At 39.3% G+C, this 15,626-nt stretch overlaps 1 protein-coding gene across 6 annotated transcripts in view; it reads left to right on the top strand.

Moving 5' to 3' along the window:
* The window catches only part of AMBRA1 (autophagy and beclin 1 regulator 1), a 161,066-nt gene that overhangs the window by 47,041 nt on the left and 98,399 nt on the right, over positions 1 to 15,626 (top strand). For all 6 annotated transcript variants that reach the window (XM_026707746.2, XM_026707738.2, XM_026707721.2 and 3 more), the window contains 2 exons: positions 3,094 to 3,180; positions 13,235 to 13,417. In XM_026707746.2, coding sequence (XP_026563531.1) covers positions 3,094 to 3,180; positions 13,235 to 13,417 — 270 coding nt within the window. The remainder of the gene's footprint in view (positions 1 to 3,093; positions 3,181 to 13,234; positions 13,418 to 15,626) is intronic.

Below are 15,626 nucleotides of genomic sequence, written 5' to 3'. Positions count from 1 at the left end.
TGGGCTGGAGAGCTTCGAGGGACTCGCTGGGAGTTAAGCGGGAGGCCAGACCTACTACGGGCTCGTCCACAGGGCGGGGATCGAGCAGGTAGAGAACTGCGGTTCAAGATTGAAAACCGCTTGTCCTGGGCGTTGGGAGGGGGAGGAGGCCCCGAGGAGGCTAGCTGCCTTGAGACCATGTCAGAGAATATGGGTGGGACAGGAATCACTTCGGTTTCCACCACAGGCTGGGAGAAAATGGAGTCGGGAGGAACCCCGATGCCGCTGGGTTGGGTGGGGGGAAGGGTTCAGGCCCGAGGTATTCCTGGCCTTGAACAGGAGGGACCTAAATAGATGTGGTTTAAACAGCCCCAGAAACGCTGGCTGGCCTGGAGAGAGGCCCTCGTCCTCCGACATGTCCCCTTCTGGGGGCCTGCTCCCGAGAGGAGTTCACTGTCTACGACAGACCCCACCCGAGATCCTCCTCGTCCCCAAAGAGGGTAGGGTCCCCGAGTTCCTGGGCCTCCATCTCCTCCATCTCCAAGGGCAGGGTCAAGTCCCCGTGGAGAGCTACCTGACCATGCGAAGTTGCTGATCCTCGAGCCTCGGGGGCCTCAGGCCTAGGGGCCAGACCGGTCAGCTGCTGAAACTGTTGTGCTATCCCGTGCCGGATGGCCAGCTCCATCGCTCGCTTGAGATTTTCGGGATTTCCACCGTGGGGGTGGGTGAGGCTCCTCCGGGCGCAGACCTGCAGCCACGGGGGGAAGGTGGCCTCAGGGGCCTGTCCAGGCTGCGATGAAGAGGCAGAAGCAGGGAGGAGGGAGGATGGGTGGAGGTAGAGGGAGTGGGATTGGAAGGGTCCAGAGGCACAGAGCTTGACTCCTTAGAGCGTCTGTCAATCTCCTTTTCAAGGGCCCTGTGTCGCCTAAGGGCATCCCTTTGAGAGGCTTTGGATGTTTCCTGTGCTTGTTTGCGCAGGTGGTGAGATTTAGCCTTGGCCTTCAGGGAAGTGCCACGAGATGCATTGTCGTCTGCCATCTGGAGAGGAGAAAGGAGGAAAAGTTCTTGATTAACGTGAGGTGATTAACAAGGCTGGACACAGCCTAAGCAGGGGCCGGGAAACCCAGTACTGCTTCGCACCCCCTAGGTCAAGGGCAACAGAGGTGCTTTGCACGTTGTTGAGAAGTAGGGCCTAGCCCAGAAGCCAATTGCCAAAGATGGACGCTAAAAACCGCCCTGCTGGGCGGACCGGGAAGGGGGATGGCGGAGCTGCTACCTCCCTTGCTGGGGAGAGACTGTGTAGCCAGTAGACTCCTATATCTAGAGGAGTACCAAGGCAGGATTGCAAGGTACCAGCAGGGATTTGGACATTCCAAGGATCTGCCCAGGAATCAAACACAATGCGGCCTGCAGGTAGGCCTCGAGCAGTGGCAGGCGTCCCTGGGGTTACCAACCAAAAATTTTAAAGTAAAGTGCCATCACGGGTCCTCGGACAGTTGCATCGCTTGGATGCGGCCTCACGTAGAGGCCGGGGATCCTAGCGCACGTTTCGCACCCCCTTTGATCAAAAACATTTTTTTTTTGTATTTAAAATAGGAGGCTGTTGCACAGCAGGGCCTAGCCCAGAAGCCAATTAGCCAAAAGTTGAACGCCAGGCAGCTACCCCTGCCGGACGGACCGGGAAGGGGGATGGCAGAGCTGCTAACTCGCCTGCTGGGGGAAGGGCTACAGAGCCAACTAACCCTGGTTAGCCTGATAGAAACTAAGTGCAAACAGGCAAGGATATAGGCAGTCCGGTGTCTGCCTATAAAACATTAAGAAAAACCCTGTTATAGGCCTCTGAAAAATGGCGCCCGGCCATGCGGCCACACACAAGATGGCGGCGGCTCCTGCCACTCCCAAGATGGCTGACACCACAGGGAGCCCAAAATGGAGGGCGCAATGACGAGGCAATCCCCAGCGGCGGCTATCACCCAGGAGAAGTTAAAAAGGCCCGGAGGCCACAAAGAAGTACCTGGGAGAGGCAGGAAGCATCTCCCTGGGTTAGAGGGCGTTCGTGGGGGAAACGCCAAAGAACAAAACCAGGCAGGAAAGAAACGATGCAGCTTCGCACGGAGCGAAAAGGCGGCAATCGGAGGGGGCAGCGCTCGAGCGCTGGATTCTCCCTTAAAAGGATAGTGAAACAATTCCCCTTAGAAGAAAAAGGCTCCCTAGGGAGCTCAAACCTCAGTTTCCTGCGCTGTCTGAGAGTCCAAGTTGATCAAAAAAAAAGAAAACACGAGGTGCTAGAACGACCAGGAGCAAAAAGAAAACCAGCCTGACTGCCACGAGGCTGAGCAAAAAACTGGGGCGCGCCCGGAGGACCACGTGATGGTGAGAGGCGTGCCTCAATCTCAAGCTCAGCCTGTGAGAGCCGAGACTGGAGCTCCTCCCAACCTGGACACTCGAGACAGCTCTATGGAAAATACTGTTGTACAGAGAGGAAAAAAACTTGAAAACTATATGCTGAAAACTTTGCATAAGAGTTTCACATGCACTTCTTTTGACATTGCTGTATGCTGTATATGTGATCAAAAATATTTCTTATAGGATATCTAGATTTTGTACTGGGAAAATGTTGACTGCTAAGGGTAACTGTATATGTATCTTAATTTCTGTAATGCCCTGGTAATTCCATAGTCTATTACATTTACATTTTTGTAATATTAAATAAAACAAAATTGTGTAAGAACTTAACAGTAGTTAAAACAGGATGTCTATCTGGGAACTGCATATCATTTGCAGGTTCCTAATCTGTAGAATTAGAGATATTTTCCCCCTCTTGGTAGGTAATTAATGTAAAACACAGATGCTGATTTTTGGGGGATCATATGGTGATTACATCATAAATGGTACAATTTTTAGCCAAACCCTTATAAAAATATGTGGGAAAGGAGAAAGCAGGCAATATTTTAATAGAATTGAAATACTTGCTGTGCTTAGGGTGACTGTTGGACCAAAATAAGCAAAAAAAATATATGATGGTATACAAGATATTTTCATTTTGTAGGAGACAAGAAACCAAAGAGGTGGAATAATGAATACTTACATTTTTTTTTTTGCTTTGTTTTCTAGGAGGCTGTTGGAATCTTCACTCATTTCACTCTCACGTTATGATGGGGCAGGATCCCGCGAACATCCTATCTATCCTGATCCAGCTAGGTGAGAACATAATTGGATTTTTTTAAAAGCAACATTAAAGCCTGGTGTGTAATGGTCCTGTTAGGGTAATAATTGTAGGACCAGACTTGTACCCATTTTTGTGTATAGGAAGAACAATGGAATTAACTCAGTCTTTTGGAATCTAGAAAGAATTATGGCAGTGAAGAGAGGGAGTAGTGAAAATGCTTACCTGATGGAATGGGGTTTTAGGAATTGGAGTAAAACTCTGTCTTTGTTTCGAGCTTTAATATTTTTCAATTGACAAATTAGTTTCTGTAGTTCTGTCTGATGGCAAAATAGAAGGATCTCCACCTACATATATCTTGACCAGGTTTTAAGTGTTTTTAAACATAAACGATTATTTGTTGGAAATATTCCATAAGTGTTACTAGCCATACTTCTGTACCTTTTCAGATGATTGAGTTCTGGGGCTTCAAAGAATTGTCTCATAGCCTCAGACGACTTCTTAGACTATAATGGTTGGAAATAATTGTCAGTAATAACAGAGTCAGTTTGTAAAGGCTGGTTCTGCTTCACTAGTTTAATAGTGAAGGATCCTATCAGGGGTTAGTGGCTGTTTCACAGATGGAAAGTAATGTGGAAATACAGTGAAGGGTAAAGTAATTAGATATTAAACTATAATCTAATGTTGAGACTTCTCCTATTAAGGACTCTAAAAGGGTAGCTTGTCTCTGGGCATAGCTCTAATAAGGATCTTCAGATCAAATTTTGATGTCATTTCTCACAGCCTCAACTCTGCTATATTAAACTCAGCATCTTTTGATTTTCGCAAAGAAAAAGTGGTAACTGAGGAATATGGATGTTATAATATGGAAATAACTTTGTCATTAGATCCCATCATAGCATTAAATTCACTGGCAAATATGATTGTAGTTTGAAATTTTAATTGTTAAATCTAAGAATCAGAATTCAAATGATTCCAACTACTGTTTATTTGGGAAGTATTATTATGAAATGGAAAGTAAACATTTAAAAGAAGGAATGATAGGGCCAATTTTTAGAGGGAGTGAAAGAGGTAATTGGTCACAAAAAAACCTCCACAGGTAGAGATATCTTTCTGAATAGACCTAACAGAGAGAATGAATGACCATTAAGTAAATAGCAATAGCACTTAGATTTATATACCCCTTTATAGTGCTTTACAGCCCTCTCTTAGTGGTTTCCAGGGTCAGCATATTGCCCGAACAATTTGGGTCCTCATTTTACCCAGGATTGTAGGTGGACTGAATCAACCTTGAGCCTGGTGAGCCTTCTGTAGCACCCAGTTGGCCAAAACAAGGCATGGGGCTCCATGTGCAGCCCCCCTACTTCTCATTTTCTCCTTCCATGGCCTCCTGCAGCACTCTGCTGGCCGAAAATTGGCTGTATGGCCTGTTTTGGGGCTGTTTTGGGGGCATTTTCAGGTCATGCTTTGCCTGTTTTCAGCTGTTTGGGGCCCGGTTTCAGCCAGCAGAGTGCTGCAGGAGGCCATGGAGGGTGAAAATGAGGTGTGTGGGGGCTGCATGCAGCCCGTTTTAGCCACCAGAGGCACCGCAGGCCGGTCCTTTGATATTTCCAGGCTGGCCCCACGGGTCAGATTTAAGCACCCCTCGGACTGGATCCAGACTGCAGGCCTTGAATTTGACAACAAAGCTCATCCAAAAAAGTGTTTCAAGTCCTTAGCTGGAATTAGCTGGAAGATCAATAGTAAACCTACAGAGCAAGTTACAACCTTTAAGCACATAGACATTCAATTATTTACTTAGTAGATTAATTAAACAAGGGACTTCCTTATGACATCTTCCAAATTATTAAATATACAAGCCATACGCATGTAGCGGCAGCTGTCAAATTATTCAGAGTTAAAGTGCTGGGCTCAGTTCTGTATGACACATAATTATATTTTTAGAAGGATGCTTCTAGGTAAGAAACTTAACCCATCCAGATTTTAAGAGATTATTACATAAATTTTTTATTGTGTCCTTATGCATTTGGATCCATTTGAAGCTCTGTTCCCTCAGATACTGGCTGAAGTAAATTCTCACCTCATTATGTAGGTCTGAATCTTCCTTAAAATTAAAAAATCAATCTCAATCTGGTTTATGATGGCTTTTTTCCCCACCATTACCTGGTTTCATCCCCAATAAAACCATAATCCTCTTTTAGTGGAAGATTTGGGATCTAAATCTCCAAATAGTTTCCTACCTCCACTCAGTAAACATCTTTCCCTGCTCCATTCCAAGATATTTTTATAGCATTCCCCATATTTCACATAGTAGACTTTTCATCTTGGCCCAAATTGGCAAATTATTTATAGGGTCAACAACTGGTAGATAGATCAGTATTCCCTATGAAAATTGCATTTTTACATGTTCTGATGCAGAAGCGGGGTCTGTTTCACATTTACTACTTGAATGTCTCCTGAACAATAAATGAAAGCTGGAACTCATAACATCAATTGTTAGCAATCTTCTGCTCCTCTGAATAGAAGGTTATTGTTTTTCTCCTAGGTAAACGTTACAAACAAGGCTGCTAAATTTTTAACAATAGTCATGGCATGTTGAAATCATCACTGTAAATTTTCTGCATACATTTTATTTTATTGCTATTTTATAGGATTGCTTTTTATATTTGATGTTTTATAATATTATCTTCTTTTAAATACTGATCATACTCATAAAATAAAATAAAAACTTCTCTTGAGAATTATAAAAGAATATACTAAATGGATTTCTGGTTGAGTTCCAACTATAATAATAAACATGTAGAAAAGAGGAGATAACAATATAATAGAATTTCCTTTCTTGTCTTTATTCTTAGAAATGCACCCCAGAAACCTATTCCTATATAATAAACCTAAACCTATATAATTTCTTTCGTCAACAAGCAGTTCCTCCCGTAAAGCCTTTGCTTAAGACTTTTGTCCTTACAGTCTTCCAAAAAGAGAGATGAAGCTATATAATGGAGCTTACTCATTTCATTGTTACTATAACCTCTTTCCTTTTTTCCCTCTTGTGGTACTGAAATAAATAAATTACACCATAAACTTGATTTGACAAAGGGTTGTCCCTATTGTTAATGGTCATTCTGTAAATGATCCTGTATATTAGTACCTGCATTAAAAATAATTTGAAATTGAGTTTAAGTATTCCTTAATATATATGTTTAGAAACATTGTGACCTCGGTAGTTCAATGTCTGTTTTATATAGTGAAACATGGCAAGTTTTACATGACTTCACAGACTCTATAAGCAGCATGGAATATAAAGCTGATGAGAAAATTAGAATAGAATTTAGATATGCTGCTACATTATTAATAGGGTAATTAAGAAAATACATAATTGTGCTTTTTCTTGTGGTCTATTTTTTATTTTTTGTATGTTGCTAAGTGTTGAGATGGACAGCCATATAATTTTTTAAAAATAAATAAAATTGAAGATGGTAAAAAAGGAAAATATTTATTAACTTATTTGGATTTGAGTAAAATTGAGATTCAAAGAATAGTCAGTGATATTTATTGAAAGTACTTTTGAAAAATTAGAAAATAGTGCAATAATAGGAAAAATACAACAATATTTTAGATTAAGATTCTACTGTTGATAAGAACTTTTTAAAAACATGAATAAAACATAAATTGAAGAAATGTGAACTCCCTGTCTGCTCACTCAAATACTAGAATCCTAAAATATGTCTTCATCGAAGCAAGACAAGTAATATAGCAAAAAGGTATACAGATTGTCCTCAACCTGTAACCACAATTGGGATTGGACCTTCCATTGCTAAGCAGTGCAGTCATTAAGTGAGTCAAGCTCAATTTTATGACATTTTTCATGTTCATTAAGCAAATCTGGCTTTTCCCGTGGACTTTGATTGTTGAAAGCCAGCTGGGAACATTGCAAATAGCGATCACGTGACACCGTAGCCATCGTAAATTCATGCCAGTTGCCAAGCACCTCAATTTTGGCTATGTGACTGTGCGGGTGGTGTGATGATCATAAGTGTGGATGTAAGTTACTGTTTTTCAGTGCTGTGGTAACTTAAAACACTTGTTAAATAAACGATTGTAGTCAAGGACTGCCTGCATAGCTACAACGAATGAGAATGATGCTACTAATGGAAGAATGAGCAGCTAGAAAAAGATTGATGAAGAAGGGAAACATTGTAGGAAAAGTAGGGTGATCAGTACATTGTAGAGATTAAATCAATCACTTATGTGGTTCATATACACTCCCTTTAAAGAAGCTAAAGCAACAGTGACCTTTTTGGAAATAATGAGATGTTTTGAAAATATCTCATCTATTCAATCAAGGAAGAGTATTGAAAAATGAGGTATATATGAAAAGTTAGAAAAATCAAGGTGATAGAATTATCGGTAAACAAAATTGGTGACAATTTCTGAAATGGCACAGTTCACAGAGGTTTGCAGTTGAAATAATTGAGACCCAGTCTTACCAAGCTGCAGGACCATTTTCTTAAAAGTTGCTATATCAGCTTGCTTTATACATAAACCTTAGCTTTGTGATAAATGAGCATTTTGCGATCAAGGTTCAATCTCTTGCTTTTCTGTTTAATTATGAAAATTCTTATTACAGAGGAAATGCCATTAGTGATGCTACTGCTGTAAAGGTTGCCATCAATGTTTTTGTAAAAACTGTTTTATTTTTGTATCAAGATGTTGGTGTTAATACATTTAAAGCTATCAACCACCCAATTCACATGTATCTGTATTTAAATAGTTATATTATGCCTTTTTATAGTCTCAGATGTGTTTTTACATAACTTTTTCCAACCTCATCTATTATATACCACAACTACTTGCTAAACTTTGTCAAAAAAGTAATTGCCCCTTAAGTGAAAATGTAAAAGCTTGAATCCAAAGGCCTACTTAATTCAACATCCAGTTTCTATAGTGGACAACTACAATTGTCCCCAACAATCTGGGGCCTCATTTTATTGATCTCAGAAGGATGAAAGGCTAAGTTAACTTTGAGTCAGTGAGAATCAAACTGCAGGCAGCCAGCAGTTAGTAGAAGTAGCATGCAGTACTGCATTCTAACCACTGAACCACCTGGCTCATTATCCTCTCAGGAAGAAAATGCATACCAAAAATTAGTAAAAAAAATATAAGCAGATAATGGTAGTGTTCTATACTTTCTTCCACTACTAACAGATGCTTCTTATTTCTTTCTTTTTTTTACGCAGTTGAGGAATATGTGATTTAATAAGCCTCTTCCTATATTAAATATCTGTTATGTCTGGTAATTCTCCATTAGACTGCTGTGAGAGTTTAGTACAGGGTTGGCTTTGCCTCGTCACGTGACTTGAGTCTGCCAATTGTTAACCTTGCCTCTGTTGCCATGGTTAACCTAGCTTTTTGACTCAATCCACTCACTGACTTGGTCCTGTTTTCCTGCTTCTCTTGCTGAGAAGTCTGAAAAGCATGTTTTATCTTTGACAAGCTGTTTGCAATTAATAGAGAAGATCAGAAGAAGCTCCCGGCTATCCAGTGGAGCCAGCGACACCATGAGGGGCGGAGAGGGCTCTTCCCCTCTTCGGAGCGATTCCAGGGCCGGGAATTTCTCTCTCGTCTCTGAGGGTACTCAGCGGCATCTGGAAGATCGTGAGTGATCGTAGAGAGTGGGCGGGGCAGCAATAGGGATTACATAGCCTCCTGCAGGGCCTCCATTGAGCCGCAGATTGCTCCCGCGTCGCTAAAATGCCCCAGCCTCTATGCCGAAAAGTGATTGACACTAATGGCTAGGCACAGTAGACGGTCCCCTGACTGTCGCAAAGGCCTCACAGCTCTCTGTGGGCTTGTTTGGCCTTGGAAGGGGGAGCAAAGAATTGGAGAAATGGAGAACTAGTGCCTATAAGGGGAATATGGAATCCAATAAATCCCTTCCCACTTACTGTTTGACAGTAAAGAGTTAACCTACCAAGCTCACCTGACCTCACATATCCAGTGCTTCAGATAAAAGCCAGGTCTGTAATGCCTTACAGAAATCCTATCAGGGCCATCTGAATTTGGAAGGTATGCAGTTCCCTAGGAAAGGTAGCACAATAAAGAAAGGTCTTATACATGCTCAGTGAAGGAACCTGGAGCCTACCCATTCTATCACATCTGGTGGGGTGAGCAGAAACCATAAAAAATAGATGATTCTGTAAATAACCTGACCTTCTGCCATGTAAGGCTTTACTGGTAACTGCTAGCAGCTTGACTTCCACCTAGAGCCTTCCTGGGAGCAAGTGCAGCTCACAGAGCAGTTACCCTTATATAAATATATATTGACCTTCCCCAAGCTGCCAGTATTGCCGCATCCTAGATCAATTGCAGCTTTTGAATGCTTTTCATGGGACAGCTCTGCATAGAGACAGCAATTACAGCAATTCAAGCTCAGCCAATCTGCTCAAATTATGGAATATTGGAGTAAAGTATTGATATTTAAATTTTATTGTATAAAATTTAAATGTCAATACTTTATATAAACATATATTGACATCCCCCAAACTGCCAGTATTGCTACTTTCTAGATCAATTGCAGTTTCTGAATGCTTTGAACAGAGAACATTCAGTGGTTCAAGATCAGCCAATCTGCACAAATTATGGCATACTGGAATAAAGCATTGATACAATAAAGTGTTCTTGTATAAAAGTTGATTAAAAGGATGCCGTTGTTTCTATAGATGCCCTTTGTTTTAATCTGGAAGAACACGGAAACATTCTGGTATCAGTTTTGATGGCATGTAGGTGATGTTGGCCAGCAATATAGGAAAGATAAAGGACGGATAGTTTATTATGTTCCCTTTCAACTTCTCTGACTGAACTAATTTTAGAAGTGGGTCTTGATTGATCATCTTGGATGATTTCAGCATCCATGGTGGGACCCCCATAACATAGATCGAAAATACTAAGCCATGAGCAGAAAGAGTGATTTTTAGAAAGTAGTTAAAAGGTTGGATTAGGAGCGCCCTCTTCTGGTTTGAGCTTCTTCGGCAACAGACCAAAACCTCGTCTCTGCGAGGCTTTGATCCGTGCTCGCCGCTGGAGCACCCTGAGCCGGCTGGTAGAGGTGGTGAAGAAGGGGGAGACTGCCTGCAGGGTTGAGGAGAGCTGCATCTCTCCTCCCCAGCTGGCCATTACTCCCTTTCCCGAAGGCGGTGGTAGCGGTGGTCAGAAATGGCTACCACAAAGAAGAATTCGACCGGAAAAGAATGTGCAGGAGGAAGATAAGAAGAGAAAGTTTTGGTTGACTGGGTCAAACAGCAAAAGCAACAAATAAGGTACCCTGGAATTGAAACTATTAAAAAAAAACAATAATACTGTTCCCTAAGAATATTTTTAATCTGCGAAGGAGAGAGAAAAGGGAAAAGATTTGTTTTTTTTTCTCCTTTTCCTATACTGACAGCTAAGAGACGTAAGCAAGAAATTGGAAAAAAAATCCACTTTGACATTAATAGGCATTTAATGCTGAAAATAAAAAGTCAAATGGATAATAAAGATTTCTGGATAATCAAAAGCTTTTGAAAACAGGAAAGGAGAGAAAAAGAATAAAAGGGCAGGATCTGGAAGGGGGGAGACTGCCTGGAATTAAAAAGAACTTACAGCAAAATCTCAACAAGACTTCCAAAAGATACATTTTAACTGAAATATCGCAACAAAAACCCCAGGAAGAGAAAGTGGAAAAAGAAATAAGAAGAAATAACTTTGGACTATTTGGATTACCTGATGATTTCTGGATTTTTGGTTATTGTATTTGAATGACTAAAATCAATTGAGTGGTTGTTTAAAACTGTTTAAAATTTATACCATGGCACCACTTCTGGATGAATTGAAAATGGAACTTAAAAAGTACAAAAAAGATGCACAAGAAGGGAGAGATTCTTTTGGCTTCGTATTTCAGTTTTTAGAAATGGAGATTTGGAATTATGAGAAACAACAAGAAATGCCTGCAGAACAAGATTATTGTGACAAAGAAGAAGCCATCTTTAATGAACAAGTAATCTTAGGTGGGGAAAAAAAGGAAAGTGGGGAAAGAGAATGGAAAGTTTAAGATTGGGATAAACAACTCCCCAAAAAAGAATAGAGTGAAAAATAAGTATAAAATCAGAAAGCAACAGAAGAGGGAAATGCAGAAGAGAGAATTAGAAGTAGAGAGACAAGGGGGTAAAAAGGGGGAGGAAAAGATGAGAGGGAAGAAAGAAAGGAAAAGAAGTTATAAAAGACAGAAACAAAATATAGGGAAACAGGGCCTATTTAGAGATAATGGGTGAAAATTTAATGGAAAAAGGGGATTCTGCAAAGGTACATAAGATAGTATTGTTCTCTTAGAAACAGAAATAATTTTAGAAAATATGAAACAATGTATGATTAAAATGTTTGATAAAATAGCTATCGTAATTCAGTGGAATGCTTGTCAATAAATAAATGTAACAAAATGAATATTTAATGATTTACAAAACATATGTGAAGAGAAATAAGGGAAAAATTAATTATGAAGATTATATGTGTCTTAAAGGAAGTATGGTATTTAATTGAAAAGAAGTGTTAAAGATGTTAAGATTTTAATGATTATTAATGATAGAACTGAATTGGAATGGAATGAGGGTTTATAATTACATATATTTATAATTATTTTTTAAAGAATATAGTGTGTATTATAAGAATGTACCAAGCAGAATTCGATTGGAAGTTATGTATTATATTGAAGGTCATAACCTTGAGGTATATATTGAAGTTTAAATAAGAGTTGAATGGATGTAATTAAAAGATATAAAGGTGTCATACTCCAATTAGTAACTACAGGAGAAAATTTGTTTAATGAGAAAAGATAATATGAAATTGAAACAGAACAGACAAAAGTATAAATAGAATGATTTGAATTGAGATGAGATAATCAAAATAAAATTGAGAAAATTAAAAGAGGGGAAAAACTATATAGAAAATGTAGAATAGATATGGAATAGAACACAAAAAGGAGCATGAAATTGAGTTTTGTGTCTGTATAAAGAAGTTCAATCCGGGACCATGCTATTTTCAAAAAAGATGTTTTACTTGTATTTTGTATGTGTGAAAACCCAAATAAAACTTTTTTTTAAAAAAAAGGTTGGTTTAGGAGCAGGGTAACCCAGATCCAGTTTGCCCTAAGCCAAACGAGCTCACTCTGTGATTTGGGCCAGGACTTTGAGCAATGAATAACATCCCTGAAAATTTAAATTTAACCTATCTCATTTCCAAGGAGAATTATGTTTAAGTAATTTTGTGAATACTACTTTTTATCTTGATTTCACAATATCAGTTTAATGCTAGAAGTGTGTCAACAATATTTAAATTCTATGACAGTGAATTTATTTCCTACAATAAACTTTCAGAAAGGTAGATAGATTCTACTTTAACATGTCACATCGGTTTGTCCTTCTCTCAGTCTACTATTTTGACTTGGCTTGAATAATATTTTGGAATAATTGCTTGTATGCCACTCAGAGTTCAAGTGCAAGAAATGGGTGAAAAAATGCTTTCTTTTGAAGGACATTTTTCATTTCAAATTAATGGGAAGAATGTAGTGTAAGATATTTTTGGAAAAAATAAGTAACTTTAATAACTTGACATAGTATTAAAATGTTGTACCGTCTGTTCTCCTGTCCTTTATTTTATTGCTTTCAAGGCAAAAGACAGGGAGAGGAAGAAAAAAAAAAAAGAACAAAGACATAAAGACAAAAAATAAAATAAAATAAAAAATGCACAGGTATTCAGCTAGATTTTTAATCCCTTCGTTAAACCTTGATAGCATGGGCTAATGTTAATCAGCCTTCCTATTATTCTGGTCATTTTTTAACCTGTTATATAGTGAATTTGAAACTGCATTAACAAAACACAAAGGATTTTAGATAAAGTTGTTCAAGCAGAAATCTCCCGCTCATAATCCAATCCATATTAAAAAACTAGAGCAAGCCCTCTATTTCTGACATAGATTTAAGTAATAATAATATAATCCTACAACATCAAGAAGCAAGTGGGATTTGTTTGTGAGCTAACAACAGTATTTTAATTTTTCAGGTTGTCACCTGCTGCTTATTATGCCCAGAGAATGATCCAGTATCTTTCACGCAGAGATAGCATTCGCCAGCGCTCTATGCGGTATCAGCAAAATCGCCTTCGCTCTTCCTCATCTTCTGCTTCCACTTCTGAAAATGCAGGCCCATCTGTAGAAGGAAATGACCTGGAATTTGAAGACTTTGAGTAAGTTTTTTATTCCAGCACAATGCATTAATTATTCTGTCCTTTGTCTGCTTTTTATTTTTAAAATGCTTTGTACACGTTAAAAAGAAAGTAGGTTGAATACATTTTTTCTCAAAATTAGAGTTTACAATACTGATTAATTTGTCCTTTTTAAATGCATGGAAGACAAATTGTACCCACTGCTGCCCCCTCTGACTTTTCAAGCTGTTTATCCTTTAGATGACAAATTAAGTAAGCAGAATACTGGGAATCTGTTCAGCTGTCAAAATAAAGTATCAGTCCAAAGAGCCACATTTCTGTAGTTTCAATGAATATAAAAAAAATTGGGCATTAAAATTTGTAATGTATACTGAGTCAATATTAATATATTTGTTCCTTCCTACTTTTTTCAGTTTCTAAGGGTGCTCGCTCATCAGGTGATATTGAGAGGCTTACAAAAGGATTAAAAACATCAAATAGAAAGAAACAAAAGAACCACAAGAGTAAAACTATCTGTGCCAGGAGGAGACAGATGCCTACTACAAAAATGTAGTAGGTTCACACTATAGCAATAGCACTTAGACTTATATACTGCTTCACAGTGCTTTACAGCCCTCTCTAAGCAGTTTACAAAGTAAGGCTGTTGTCCCCAACAATCTGGGTCCTCATTTTACCCACCTCGGAGGGATGGAAGGCTGAGTCAACCTTGAGCTAGTCAGGATCAAACTAAGCTTTTGTTAGTAGAGGCATCTTCTATACTGCTGATCCAGAGTTAGGTAAAACAGTATTTGCCCCCTTTTGTTTTTGTTTTTAAATTGCCGTATCTTTTCAGTAAACATCATCAACATGCAATGTATCATGTGAAAAAAATAATCACTTCTCTTAGGTTAATTGAGCCAGTTAAAAGAATAATTAGGCCCAGTTATCCAATTATTTCATTTAACTATCTAGCAATTAGACCTTACTTTCTATGATTTTGATAAACTTTGGATCAAATTTCTTAGACTGGGGATCTGTCAACAGTCAGAATCTTAGGACTGAAATAAGCTTTGGGGCAGAATTAAGCCATTGTATTTACTCTGAGAGCACAGCATAAAATCACCCCAAGGTGTCACAAAGAAACCCAGAATAACATTTTAAGCTTGCCAAAAAGTGTTTGGAGGCACTGCTGACAGCTGGAGGGATATTGTATGGACAGATAATCCAGGAGTGAAACTTTTTAGTCTATGTAGGTTTTTTTATAACCTAGAGAAACATAGAACTGCATTTTAAAATAGGAATCTCATATCGGCTGTCAAGTAAGGAGGCATAATGTCATGGTTTCAAAATGAAAGTAGTAGTAATGGGTGACTTTGAGCCAGTCACTCATTACTACGTTCACAGAATGGTGGTTGCGTGTCAGTGACAAGAACATATATGCCTTCTTAAGTTGTACAGAATAAATTTGAGATATTACACATAATAATTATAATGGTAATTATGTTTTGCTGCCTCATTAACATGCCATTATTGAAAGAAGCATAAATCCCACAGAAGATTACCAAGCCATATCTACACCAGTTGAAGCTGAAGCGCAAGCATGTATCATAGCAAGACAAAGACCCCAAACCTAGAAGCACATCTACTAGGAAACACATCACATTTAATTGACTTTACATGCAAAATAAGTGAAAGAAGCATCAAACTTGAATGTAATTTGTAAATCCTAGCAAATCATTCATTCAGTGACTGCTCAAAGTTGTTATGACTGTTGCAGCATCCCTATGGTCATATCGTCAAAATTTGGGTGCTTGGTGCCCACCTCCACTTTTGATTACAGGGCACTTCAGCTCTCCCTACCCAACTATTTTACCCCGCCATCACCATCTATTTGCTCCCGCTGCTGCTGAGGTATGCCTGATCTGTTGCTGAGGTGGACTAGGGTTGGGTTTTGTGCTGTAAAACAAAGCCCAAAGCAACCCAAAGCAACCCAGAGCTGTGGTGCACACACACAGAAAAAGGTCCATTGCAAAGAGCTTCCAGTTTTGACTGGGCTTCATGTTTCCCCATCCCCCAAAAGCTAAAGAAAGGGTTTTTTTTTTTTTTCAGGGAGCACATTGTTGCTCTGGGGTTGTTCTTAGCTGTCTCTCCCCCCCAAAAAAAAAAAACAACAAAAAAAAAACAGTATAAAGTCTAGCCTGGTGCAGCACCTTTTTGCAAAGGAGTGTTTTGGTGCAACGTGGTTCTGGGT

Source organism: Pseudonaja textilis, chromosome 1 (assembly GCF_049901715.1).
Source record: "Pseudonaja textilis isolate UNSWEBS1 chromosome 1, rPseTex1.2, whole genome shotgun sequence".
NCBI classification, from domain to species: Eukaryota; Metazoa; Chordata; class Lepidosauria; order Squamata; family Elapidae; genus Pseudonaja; species Pseudonaja textilis.
This window is presented reverse-complemented; position numbering and strand designations above follow the sequence as displayed.